Source organism: Oncorhynchus masou, chromosome 29 (assembly GCF_036934945.1).
Source record: "Oncorhynchus masou masou isolate Uvic2021 chromosome 29, UVic_Omas_1.1, whole genome shotgun sequence".
Lineage (NCBI taxonomy): Eukaryota > Metazoa > Chordata > Actinopteri > Salmoniformes > Salmonidae > Oncorhynchus > Oncorhynchus masou.
The window spans coordinates 67,165,228-67,179,368 of NC_088240.1; the positions used below are offsets into that span (position 1 = coordinate 67,165,228).

Below are 14,141 nucleotides of genomic sequence, written 5' to 3' on the forward strand. Positions count from 1 at the left end.
AAGCCCCTCAACCTGTAAAAGCATTTGACCTTTTGAGAGACCAGGTTGGACTGTTTACTAGGACAGCGGTTACAGGCGGACAAGAGCAGAGAGATCTGACCAACAGACAGACAGTTTCAAAATTGTTGCACTTGACTTGTTGCAGAGTCGTAAAAATGAGCTAGTATCTAGCAAGGCAGCCTGGCTACAATAACAGTAAGCTATGGAATGTATCCCCTCATATATAGGATCTTCTCAGGTAACATTATGAACGTTTATGAGGATGTATTGAAGTCAAGTGTATTTTGCTTGTGTAACAGGGTTGGTTATGTTTCCACTTGACACTGCAGAAATATGTATTCAATGTTTATGTATTCCCATTGGTTGGTTGAATTTACATATTGATAGGTACTATACCATTGGTTATGCTTTCAGATACCGGGAGATCACAAACGTAAATTCTTCCCAGTCTGATATTGACAGGCAATTGGTAGGTCACGTCCTAAAACACTTTATTCTATTTCCATATTTACAATGTGTACGAGTTCATTATGTACATGTCTTGATGTATAAATGTGTACGGTGCCTGTTAGATATTGGGGGCATCCTGGGATGTGCTTTTGTATGTATTTGCTGTAAGAGCGAGTTAGCTAGCATGCTCTAATTGTAACGGTACGTTATTTCCATGCTAACAGACAAATCACAACTCTACAAGCATCAACATACAATTGTCCTGCACATCTAATGTGCTTCCTTGTGTGTATTTGTCAGGTACTTCTATTTATTGTTTTTTTGTTTTGTTATTATGATGTTTGATTACAAAATACCCCGTCTGATATTGACATGCAAGCGAGGAATCACAAATCTACAGCCATCTAATGTGGTTCCTTGTGTCTATGGTCAGAATAAACACCAATCAACTGGGATCGCTGGCTGGACAGTCCTTCCTTTAAAAAAACTTCCACGGTGAAAAATGTCTGCCACCGCCAGTGATCCTTCACGTAATTGTCTCATTGGCTTTGTATGTCAGGCACCGCCAGTGAACCTTCACGTAACTGTCTCACTGGCTTTGTATATCTGGCACCGCCAGTAAAACCTTCACGTAACTGTCTCACTGGCTTTGTATGTCAGGCACCGCCAGTGAACCTTCACGTAACTGTCTCATTGGCTTTGTATGTCTGGCACCGCCAGTAAAACCTTCACGTAACTGTCTCACTGGCTTTGTATGTCTGGCACCGCCAGTGAACCTTCACGTAACTGTCTCACTGGCTTTGTATGTCTGCCGCTGGTGGCAAAACCCAGTCACCCCTCTGGGGATCAATAACCTTAACTCGACAGACACTGTGACCCAAAGACCTATTAGAAGCAAACCAAGAGCGAGAACGCAATTCATGTGTCCATGAACTGTTAAAGATCATAACCCTACACGGTGACCTACATCAATGACAGTGGGGTCCCAAATTACTGGCACCCTTGATAAAGATGATCAAATAAAATAATAGAAAATAAATCATTTAAATACTGAGCTACATTGTATGTTCCAAAAAATGGGGACATTTTATTATTTTATACTAATTCAATTGCTCAGAGAAAGAGATTTTGTTGAACATGTCATCAATTATGGGGGCAAAATTTTTGACACCCCTAAAGATTTTTACAAATAAAGTAGTCAAACGTGTTGTATTTGGTCCCATATTCCTAGCACGCAATGACTACATCAAGCTGTGATCTTTGACCTTCTGTAACTTTATCACTCATCATTATTCACATTTCATCAGGACTATCTGTAATCATGGTAGCATATTAATATAGAAGTGTTTAGAAACATTCTATTCTTATTTACAATAAGTGACTCCAAAATGAAACAATACATTATTTACCATTCATTTCTATTGGGCACAAAATGATCTGAAACACAACCAAAATAAACTGCAAATGTATCCAACAACGTTGTAGAGTCACAAGCTTGATGTAGTCATTGCTACTGTATTTAGAATAATATTTAGGGGTGTCAAAATTATTATTGGTTAACAAAATGTTCTTATTTGAGCAATCGTATTAGTAAAAAATAATATAATTTCCCCATCACAATATAGTTTAGTATTTTAATTATTTATTTTTAACAGTCATTTTTGCTCATCTTTATCAAGGGTGTCAATCATTTCAGACCCCACTGTATGTACTGCACTATTATATACTGTACCATCTTTGATGACAGAAGTCTATCGATCCATCACTGACTGACCCAACATGGAAACATGATGCGACCCTCCAGATCTACCAAACAAAGAAAAACCAGACTTCTGTTCATTAGGGCACGCAACGTAAAACGCTTGAAAACTTTTTGCAACAGAAAATTTACTTTTTTGTCTAGACCCTCAATGTTTCTGACCATTGTCTTCTGGTTGGTGACTAATGAACATGACTCAGAATATACAATTCTCCTTCACTGGCATCCCAGACCATAAGCACAAACTCATAACAGGACTACAAACACCTGACCTTTCACACAGTGTTTCATTGAAAGTAGAGCTGGGACGATAAACCAGAAATGATCCATCACTTCTGCTGATATCGTTCATTACTGTAAGTAGCCTATACTACTATACTACTAAATGTGAAGTTATATACGTTTAAATATATATAAGTTATATACGTTTCCTAACATGGGTGATTTTTAATGGGACAATATCCATCAAACTAGTAGTAGTTTAAAGGATAAAAAAAAATGTAGAGTTCTATTTATCGTTATTGCATCAATTCATGCAATTTATTGCGATATGGATTTTGGTTCAGTTCTAATTGAAAGTACAAAAACTGAGACAATTCCATCCATATAAAATCCAGTTCAATAGTCCAACCTTGGAGTGCTGTGGCAAACCTCCAGTCAGTTCACCCAGCTCTCTCTCGCTCTCTCTCCAACACCGCCTTGGAGCTGAGCCCAGAATCCCATAACATTTACTAGTTATATAACCACAGGATAAAGAAGCTGTTTCTGCCCATTATTTACCAATTAAAAAACTGACAGTGTGAATGAGCCCGTCGAGGAAGAGATCAGATGCATAGGATAGCTACTTCTAGGAACTGTTAAGCAAGTTGAGATACTTTGTGTTTAGCTGCATGACTAAACGAGTGTGTCTTATACTGGACAAGTGGACATAGCCTATTCATATTCTATTCTTTAGCCTTAACCACAATGAAAGCCCAAGGGAGAAGGTGGGTGGTGGATGACAAGCTAAAATCCCCACAGCACAGGCTTCCTAAATAGCCCTTTAGAGCTGGATGGGTTGAACTCTACTCTACAGGGCGGGTGACCAGGCTGATTGATAGTCTATTTCCCACTGGACTGGGGTTGAACTGCTGCACGTGGAAACAGACAATGTAAAAACAAAAAGGTTAAAACAATCCGCTTAATCCGTTGATTGAGACCACTGCTGACGGTCTTACGACGGGTCCAGATTCCCCATGCTGGGCCAGGCACCATGTGAATCACCATCAATGTATTCAGCCCAAAGGAATGTGCGTCCACGCCACTGCCATTCATTGGCTCTTCTGTTTTCATTCATGCTCTGCCACTAAATCTATTGGCCATGACAGGTACATTCACAGCAAGGTTTTTTTGTTACGGCCCAGCTGAGAGAGTGGGGCTCTGGTTTTTACTTCTCTCTCCCGCCTTCCCTTGGCTCTGGCTCTGGGGTGAGGGAGGGCTTATAGCAGGGGAACTGGGTGTGTTCAAACAGTCTTTTCCTAACCCCTCCATGTATAGTTTTATATACAGGTCCATATGTTAGATGCATATAGAGCGTTTTATTATTTTTATTTTTACGTTTATGACTTGTGTAAATAAGAGTTACAAATCCCAAATGAGGCTGCTTCAGCAAACACTATAATATTACCACAGCTAATAAAGAGCTTATAAAATATGGCAGACCTGGGTTCAAATAGTATTTAAAATCCTTTTAACACTTTAGTTGTGCTTGCTTGAACTTGCCTTGTGAAAAAGTACCAATGGAATACTCACAAAAGTGAAAACCCCGCCCAACTGGCCCTGCAGCCAGGCTCAAGTAAACGCTCAAAGTTACTGAAAGAAAACAAATCATTTTTGAAGCTAGGTCTTATAGATGGTGTGGTTAAACTATGGTCTAAGCCAAATGTTTTAACAGAAAACATCACAGTAGTAAATGAGAGCAATTGTAACATTCGTAATTGCTATTCCAAATGAATTGATATCTCTGGCACATGAAAACATTTGAAATCTACACATGAACACTCAAGAACAAAGACAAAGAGGTCAATGTACTGAAATACAGATGGTACACAACGTCTAGTAAAAGACGTGCATTATTTACCTGATAATTTGGATGGTGTAGAAAATACTCTGGACATCCGGCTACAGCCATGCTATGGAGCTATTTATCAATCTCTGTTCTTCGGGTTTTCCCATTCACTTTTGATAGATGGTGCAAGAACCTGTAAAAGAAAACAGGAGAGATTAATGAAACTACACATGCAAAAATGTAGCTAAAGCATCCACAGTAAAAAAGCTTTTGATGATCTTTTACAAGTATTTTTACTGTATCAAGGATATCATACACATACGTTTTGAGTTAACATCCTTCTTCAGCCTAGCTTCATGACTGACGTTAATTAAACTAAAATGCTTCAGAACAGTGGACACTAATATAGCACATGACTGACGTTAATTAAACTAAAATGCTTCAGAACAGTGGACACTAATATAGCACAGAGCACATCTTAACCCACATAAACTCAGCAAAAAAAGAAACGTCTGGAACTGCTTTCTTCTACCTCCTTCTCTGACGAAGAGGTGGAATAAGGATCGGACCAAAATGCAACGTGGTTCGTTCCATACATCTTTAATATTGATGAAACCAGAACAATACAAAACAACAAACGTTGAAAACCGAAACAGCCCTGACTGGTGCAACAAACACAGAGACAGGAACAATCACCCACAAACACACAGTGAAACCCAGGCTACCTAAATAGGGTTCCCAATCAGAGACAACGATAATCACCTGACTCTGATTGAGAACCGCCTCAGGCAGCCATGGACTAATCTATACACCCCACACAACCCCAAGACGAAACACACTACAAATAAACCCATGTCACACCCTGGCCTGACTCAATAAATGAAGATAACATAATAAATATAGACCAGGGCGTGACAGAACCCCCCCCCCTAAGGTGCGGACTCCCGGACGCACATCAAAACAATAGGGAGGGTCCGGGTGGGCGCCTGTCCATGGCGGCGGCTCCGGCTCGGGACATGGAACCCACTCTATGAATGTCTTAGGCCCCCCTCCTCGCGTCCTAGGATTGTCCACCCTTGCCGCCGACCATGGCCTAGTAGTCCTCACCCAGAACCCCACTGGACTGAGGGGCAGCTCGGGACAGAGGGGCAGCTCGGGACAGAGGGCAGCTCGGGACAGAGGGGCAGCTCGGGACAGAGAGGCAGCTCGGGACAGAGGGGCAGCTCGGGACAGAGGAAGCCCAGCACTAAGAGGAAGCCCAGCCAGGCAGTTGAATCCGGCAGATCCTGGCTGGCTGGCAGTTCTGGCAGATCCTGGCTGACTGGCGGATCTGGAAGAGTCTGGTTGACTAGCAGATCTGGAAGAGTCTGGTTGACTAGCAGATCTGGAAGAGTCTGGTTGACAGGCAGATCTGGAAGATTCTGGTTGACTGGCAGATCTGGAAGATTCTGGTTGACTGGCAGATCTGGAAGAGTCTGGCTGACTGGCAGATCTGGAAGAGTCTGGCTGACTGGCAGATCTGGAAGAGTCTGGCTGACTGGCAGATCTGGAAGAGTCTGGCTGACCTGGAAGAGTCTGGCTGACTGGCAGATCTGGAAGAGTCTGGTTGACTGGCAGATCTGGAAGAGTCTGGCTGACTGGCAGATCTGGAAGAGTCTGGCTGACTGGCAGATCCGGAAGAGTCTGGCTGACTGGCAGATCTGGAAGAGTCTGGCTGACTGGCAGATCTGGAAGAGACTGGCTGACTGGCAGATCTGGAAGAGTCTGGCTGACTGGCGGATCCTGGCAGACTGACGGCTCTGGCTGCTTCATGCTGACTGACGGCTCTGGCTGCGCCATGCTGACTGGTGGCTCTGGCTGCTCCATGCAGATTGACAGCTCTGGCGGCTTCTTGCAGACTGACAGCTCTGGCTGCTCCATGCAGACTAACAGCTCTGGCAGCTCCTTGCAGACTGGCAGCTCCTTGCAGACTGGCAGCTCCTTGCAGACTGGCAGCTCCTTGCAGACTGGCAGCTCCATGCAGACTGGCAGCTCCATGCAGACTGGCAGCTCCAAGCAGATTGGCAGCTCTGGCTGCTCCAAGCAGAGTGACAGCTCTGGCTGCTCCATGCAGACTGGCAGCTCTGGCTGCTCCATGCAGACTGGCAGCTCTGGCTGCTCCATGAAGACTGGCAGCTCTGGCTGCTCCATGCAGACTGGCAGCTCTGGCTGCTCCATGCAGACTGGCAGCTCTGGCTGCTCCATGCAGACTGGCAGCTCTGGCTGCTCCATGCAGACTGGCAGCTCTGGCTGCTCCATGCAGACTGGCAGCTCTGGCTGCTCCATGCAGACTGGCAGCTCTGGCTGCTCCATGCAGACTGGCAGCTCTGGCTGCTCCATGCAGACTGGCAGCTCTGGCTGCGCTAAACGGGCAGGAGACTCCGGCAACGCTGTAGAGGCGGAAGGCTCTGGCAGCGCTAAACAGGCGGGAGGCTCCGGCAGCACAGGAGAGGCGAGGCGCACTGTAGGCCTGATGCGTGGTGCTGGCACTGATGGTACTGGGCCGAGGACACGCACAGGAAGCCTGGTGCGGGGAGCTGCCACCGGAGGGCTGGTGTGTGGAGGTGGCACAGGATGGGCTAGACCGTGAAGGCGTACTGGAGATCTTGAGAGCAGTGTTGGCACAGGACGTGCAAGGCTAGGGATGTGTACAGGAGGCCTGGTGCGTGAGGCTGGCACCAACTTCACCAGCCGACTAACACGCACCTCAGGACGAGTATGGAGCGCAGACCCAGGTGCCATCAAATCCCTGACACGTTCCGTCGGGCGAATTCCATGCAAAAAGCACCAACACAGCAACTCCCTCATTTCTCTCTCCTCCAATTTCCCCATTAACTCCTTCACAGTCTCTGCTTCGCTCACCTCCAACACTGGTTCTGGTCTCCTCCTTGGCTCCTCACGATAAACAGGGAGAGTGGGCTCAGGTCTGACTCCTGACTCTGCCACACTCTCCCTGAGCCCCCACAAGAAATTTTTGGGGCTGACTCTCGGGCTTCCATCCGCGTCGCCGCGCTGCCTCCTCATACCAGCGCCTCTCAGCTCTCACCGCCTCCAGTTCTTCTTTGGGGCGGCGATATTCTCCAGGCTGATTCCAGGGTCCTTCTCCGAACAATTTCTCCTCCCAATTCCAGAAGTCCTGTGATCGCTGTTGCTGCCTTTGTTGCTTCTCCTGTGGCTCCTGCCCGTTGAAACGTTGCTTGGTCCGTTTGTGGTGGGTGATTCTGTAACGGGTTTCTTCTACCTCCTTCTCTGACGAAGAGGTGGAATAAGGATCAGACCAAAATGCAACGTGGTTCGTTCCATACATCTTTAATATTGACGAAACACGAACAATACAAAACAACAAACGTCGAAAACCGAAACAGCCCTGACTGGTGCAACAAACATATAGACAGGAACAATCACCCACAAACACACAGTGAAACCCAGGCTACCTAAATAGGGTTCCCAATCAGAGACAACGATAATCACCTGACTCTGATTGAGAACCGCCTCAGGCAGCCATGGACTAATCTATACACCCCACACAACCCCAAGATGAAACACACTACAAATAAACCCATGTCACACCCTGGCCTGACTCAATAAATGAAGATAACATAATAAATATAGACCAGGGCGTGACAACGTCCTCTCACTGTCGACTGCGTTTACTTTCAGCAAACTTAACATGTGTAAATATTTGTATGAACATAACAAGATTTAACAACTGAGACATAAACTGAACAAGTTCCACAGACATGTGACGAACAGAAATGGAATAATGTGTCCCTGAACAAAGGGGGGTAAAAACAGAGGGGGGTAAAAATCAAAAGTAACAGTCAGTATCTGGTGTGTCCACCAGCTACATTAAGTACTACCAGCTGCATTAAGTAGTGCATCTCCTCCTCATGGACTGCATCGGATTTGCCAGTTCTTGCTGTGACATGTTACCCCACTCTTCCATCAAGGCACCTTACCTGCAAGTTTCCGGACATTTTTGGGGGAAATGTCCCTAGCCCTCACCCTCCGATCCAACAGGTCCCAGACGTGCTCAATGGGATTGAGATGTGGGCTCTTCGCTGGCCATGGCAGAACACTGATATTCCTGTCTTGCAGGAAATCATGCACAGAACGAGCAGTATGGCTGGTGGCATTGTCATGCTGGAGGGTCATGTTAGGATGAGCCTGCAGGAAGGGTACCACATGAGGGAGGAGGATGTCTTCCCTGTAATGCAGTGTTGAGATTGCCTGCAATGACAACAAGCTCAGACCGATGATGCTGTGACACACCGCCCCAGACCATGACGGATCTCCACCTCCAAATCGATCCCGCTCCAGAGCACAGGCCTCGGTGTAACGCTCATTCCTTCGACGATAACGTGAATCCGACCATCACCGCTGGTGAGACAAAACCATGACTTGTCAGTGGAGATCACTTTTTGCCAGTCCTGTCTGGGTTTGTGCCCATGGGCGACGTTGTTGCCAGCGATGTCTGGTGAGGACCTGCCTTACAACAAGGCCTACAAGCCCTCAGTCCAGCCTCTCTCAGCCTATAATGGACAGTCTGAGCACTGATGGAGGGATTGTGCGTTCCTGGTTGAACTTGGGCAGTTGTTGCCATCCTGTACCTGTCCTGCAGGTGTGATGTTCGGATGTACCGAGCCTGTGCAGGTGTTCTTACATGTGGTCTGCCACTGCGAGGACGATCAGCTGTCTGTCCTGTCTCCCTGTAGTGCTGCCTTAGGCGGCTCACAGTACGGACATTGCAAGTTATTCCCCTGGCCACATCTGCAGGCCTCATGCCACCTTGCAGCACATGCCTCCTAAGGCATGTTCACGCAGATGAGCAGGGACCCTGGGCATCTGTCTTTTGGTGTTTTTCAGAGTCAGTAGAAAGGCCTCTTTAGTGTCCTAAGTTAATTGCCTATCGTCTGTAAGTTGTTAGTGTCTTAACAACCGTTCCACAGGTGCATGTTCATTATTTGTTTATAGTTCATTGAACAAGCATGGGAAACAGTGTTTAAACCCTTTACAATGAAGATCTGTGAAGTTATTTGGATTTTTACAAATTATCTTTGAAAGACAGGGTCCTGAAAAAGGGACATTTCTTTTTTGCTGAGTGTAGTTCTACAGGTCAGTAAACACTAGCCTAAACAGCGAACAGCTTCTAGCAGCAAACAGTGCAGGTCTTAGTTAAAGGCTATGGTATGATTGTTCAAAAGTTCTAAGTTGAAACTACTGTACTCATGTGGTGTGTGGAAATTAAACCTACAGTGAACATCCTCACTCAAAAAAGCGTTTATGTTGCTTTTCTAATCATTCTCAAGAGGTTTATAGACTACAATTGACCACCTTTACCACCCGGCCTGGTTGGTGGTGTTGGTCATTAGAACCCAGATGAAAACAGATACAAAAGGTACAAGTTGGTGCAGATCAGATTATGAAGTATTTTGTTGCAACCACTGTCTGAGAATCCTGGTCAGTCAGACAAGATCACATTTTAAAACTTATGAGAAACAGAAACAGCAACTAGCACAATGATGCTGTTATTCCAAGCCCTACAGCCAATACATTGCTGGTGTTTCCTGTGAGTGTTGACATGTAGCTAAAGCCTCATCCAATCCCTGGGTCAAGACAGGAGAAAGTTCAACAACAACTTGGACCTTTGGTATATTTGAACATCTTAAAGGCAGTATCCTATTAACCTATTGAAAGCCTACATGTTCAAATACAAACACTTGTAAATATTTCCCCTGAAATACAGGCCATTTACATGACATAGTCATCTGCAGGCTTCGGCCTAGCACAGTTTCTCACTGAATGGAGCTGAATGCCCTTTAGGAGTTTCCCCCCCAACTCCAACCACAATTACCTTACAAAACGTTGTCATACATGTACAGTGAGACCAGAACCATAGATTTGACGAGTTTGGACATATACACTAGGAACACCTTCCTAATATTGAGTTGCACCCCCTCAATTCGTCGGGGTATGGACTACAACGTGTTGAAAGCGTTCCACAGGGATGCTGGCCCATGTTGACTCCAATGGTCCCCACAGTTGTGGCAAGTTGGCCGGATGTCCTTTGGGTGGTGGGCCATTCTTGATAAACACAGGAAACTGTTAAGCGTGGAAAAACGCAGCAGAATTGCAGTCAAAGGCACTTAAATCTGTTACATGTTAAATGTATGTCTCAATTGAAGCAAGGCTTACAAATCCTTCTTTAACCTGTCTAACATTTATATTTTCCATTGGGGCTATATATTTGGGTGAGTTTTTCTGTCTCGCCTAAATAGCCTCGTTTCACTGCCAAAAAATAAAATTAAACCATCTAGTGTTCAGTGAAATAACAACACAATGTCAAATACAGGTAGCCTAGTCAAATAATTAACATCCAATCACATTAACCGTCACTCTCTCGTGGGAAACCTTCACTCTTGCGCAGACATTTAGAAGCGAAACATGACAATTTGAACAATAAGCCACAGGAGTTTTTGAGCAAGAATAAAGACAACTTTCGAGTAGTAAGTCATGAATAAAAGCAACAGATACCATTAATAAGAAGGGGCTAGAAGAGTCTTATATGGTGAGTTACTGAATGGCTAGGACAGGCAAGCCCCATACTATTGTGGAGGACTTAATTCTTCCTGCTGCCGCAGATATGGCTGGGACAATGCTGGGGGAAAAGGCTAGCTAGCTGATGGATGCAATCAATGTTCTTCCCCAAAAATGACAATCTGTTTCAGTAGCTATAGTTAGCTAGCTAACTATATAGCTAGGTGTCATCATCTAAAATAACGGTGGTCAGACCGATCTATGTGAAGCTAGCCACAATAAGGATTAGCCACAATAATGGACTTTGCGTTTTGCCTTCAAAATATATAAGAATGGCATAATTCTACTATTTCTATTCATTTGCATCATTGTCAATGACATACTTTTCTTTTGAAGGCAAACCGCAAATTCCACTATTATGCCTAATCCTTATTGTGGCTAGCTTCACCACACATAGTCCGGTTGAGCCTCACTAGCCAGATGAAGCTAGCTGGCTGCTTATAACGTTAGCTTTGGGCAACAGGGTTAAGTAGCTGGCTAGCTATTTATTTTCATGAACTGAAGTTCAATTTCAATAGGCGAACAAGTGGCAACCTAGCTAATACAAGGATTCCTAAATCATTGCTAAGAATAATGAAAATCACTGCAGTTTCTACTGGTCATTGTTTTCAGGCTGATTGTATTGGTGCTAGCTAGATACCAAGCTAAACGCTTGCTACCCCAGAAGTTGCGGTCAAACAAATGACGCTTTATTACCAACGTAGTAATGTAAACACATCTTTTTTCTACAGCTTTGACAGTGCTACTGTATCTTTTTTGACACGCAAAGACCCAAACGGCGTTCCGTTGTATGTATTCCGTGACGCTAATAGAGTGACGCATTTACTGTGTAACTCCGGCAGGGCAACATCTGACAAATATACAAACAGTACATGGTAGTGTGTACCGGTGCTCGACCAGTCGACGAAAGCCGACATCACTCACGACGGAGAACGGTTGATTGTCAAGGGCAATGAATTAGATTATCTTGGCTTTAATGGATCTCGCCTTTGAGTTGTCTCGCTGAAATTTGTTAGTCTTTCAAATGACTGCTCGACTTGTTGACACTCAATCCACACAGCAGACATTGTGGGCTAGTTAAGGAATGCTGTGTTGCATGTATAGAGCAAAATTTTATGTGGCGTCAATACATCATGTACGTTATATAGGTATGCGCGTCAGCTTTGACATCGGTTTTGCACATCAGCGTTAAACTAGACATCCGATATGTTCACCAATATATTGCGCATCCCTAATTATTACTATATTATTATTTGTGCCCTGGTCATAAAAGAGCTATTTGTCACTTCCCAAGAGCTGGGTTGTGACAAAAACTCACACTCAATCTTATGTTTAATAAATGTATTGTATACTGTTTGTGTGGCAGGCTTGATGGCAAAAAAACTACATTTGAGAGTGTGCTGACCCTGGTTCTAGAGGGGGTACGCAGCTGGAGGTTGAATGTACGGGACTATAAAAAGTTTGGGACCACTGTTCTATACTGATTGAAGTGGATTTAACAAGTGACATCAATAAGGGATCATAGCTTTCACCTGGTCAGTTTGTCATGGAAAGAGCTGGTGTTCCTAATGTTTTGTACACTCAATGTAGATGGCTCTGAGTGAGACCCTTTTGATGATATTTCAGAAATACTTCTATCAGGCTATTAATCGGTGTTTGGAGTTGCAGTAAGCCTAGACTGTCCCATGCCATGTAGTAATGGACTATTTTCAGGAATTCTCAGTATTTTCAGGCTGCCTGGTACTGTTACAGTGCTATTTCCCGTCCCATGGCCCTGCCTGATTACATAAGAAAGTAAAAGCTGGCCGCAAGTTTCACAGCCAGCAGCAGCACCACTCCTACTCTTTCCTGCTCCACAACAAAATTAGAGGAAGCCCCCTGAAGGATGTCCTGGTGGCCATAGATCATGTGGACCATCGTCAGAGACGAGAGAGAGAGAGACCTCCTTTTGTTAGTAGGTATCTGCTGTTAACTTATCAGCAGGGGAAATACAGTAGCACAGCATTTTCATTCAGTACCAGTTCTGCCTTCCACTCTCATCGGATAGAGAACTAGAGCCAGGCAGGCCCAGGCCTTGATGCTGAGTGGAACTAACTGAACAGTTTGTGTTCCTTGAAAAATATGTCTGTTCCACTGGGTCGCGGAGGCCCCTGCCACTAGTTTCAACAGAAAAGTAATGGGCAGATTCCATGAGCTTTTTTCCTCATGCTGCCTCTCTCTGAGATTGACAAACGAACATAGCAAAATCTTCTCCTCGGATTCTGACTTACATAGAAAACCTTAGAGAACCAGACTTAGTAGGGTGAGGTAGCAGAGATTTCTTGGACATACATCATCGCCATAGTCAAAGTAAACTTCCACTAGGCAAACATTTAAATTAAAATATGGTTGTATCCCAAACAATGATTTAGAGTTTACAACAGTTCCTCCAAGTTCCTCAGAATTAAATAACTGTGTAATTTCAGCATTACAGTCCGCCAAACCTGATAACAGAATATGAATTATCCACAAAATACAAAAAGCCGATTGGACATAAATTACATTAAAAGTTCTGAGCAACTGTCTTAGTTTCCAATTTGTTGAGAAAGCACAGCATGAAAAAGTTTTTAACATGCAAATAATGATCCACTCATGAGTTTATCTACAATAAAGAGCTTGGCACTTGGATCAATAGAACCACTGAATGGGCTCACTTGTAATTAGTGTGTGGGTGTGTGTCCTCTGTGTGTGTGCTCTGTGTGTACGCACCGCACTTTGAACTGCTATGTGTGTCTCAGTCCCGGTCTGTGTGTGTAGCCCCATGGATTTATAATTCATACTGTACTGTACGGGTGATCTTGAGAACAGAAGAAACATTGATCTCTTGCCCTTCGCCTATGACACTTAACAGTAAAGCCCTCATCATAAAGCTGGTCTGAGAGGAGAGGCACACTATGTGTGATAAACACTATTTGCTGTGAGATATGGCTGGAAGGGCTTTCCTCCATTAATAAAATCAGAGGGGGGGGGGGGGTAAAGGGCCTTTGATTTCACTCATTCCACTTGAACAGAAAAGTGAAATATGATTAACTGTGACCTTAGCGGAGCAATTAGCCCCAAAGCATAGATCAACTAGAAAGGCTAGGGACTTTAGAGCACCGTGTGCCACTGGTACTGTACGCATCTGTACTAATTAGAGAGATTGTTGCTCAAGCTTGCGTGAACGAAGAATGTAACTTCAAACCGAGCCTTAACAATGGACATCTTCAT

General features: G+C 44.4%; 1 protein-coding gene across 6 annotated transcripts in view; it reads right to left on the bottom strand.

Moving 5' to 3' along the window:
• LOC135520356 (growth factor receptor-bound protein 10-like) overlaps nucleotides 1–14,141 on the bottom strand; it is an 85,384-nt gene that overhangs the window by 57,964 nt on the left and 13,279 nt on the right. For 2 of the 6 annotated variants that reach the window (XM_064945836.1, XM_064945835.1), the window contains exons 1-3: nucleotides 4,329–4,435; nucleotides 4,001–4,060; nucleotides 2,183–2,256 (exon numbers count right to left, since the gene is read on the bottom strand). In XM_064945836.1, the coding sequence (XP_064801908.1) occupies nucleotides 2,183–2,185 (3 nt within the window). In that variant the 5' untranslated portion in view covers nucleotides 2,186–2,256; nucleotides 4,001–4,060; nucleotides 4,329–4,435. Of the gene's footprint in view, nucleotides 1–2,182; nucleotides 2,257–4,000; nucleotides 4,061–4,328; nucleotides 4,450–14,141 lie in introns of those variants that run through there. The other 4 variants (XM_064945839.1, XM_064945838.1, XM_064945834.1 and 1 more) reach the window with 2 other exon arrangements.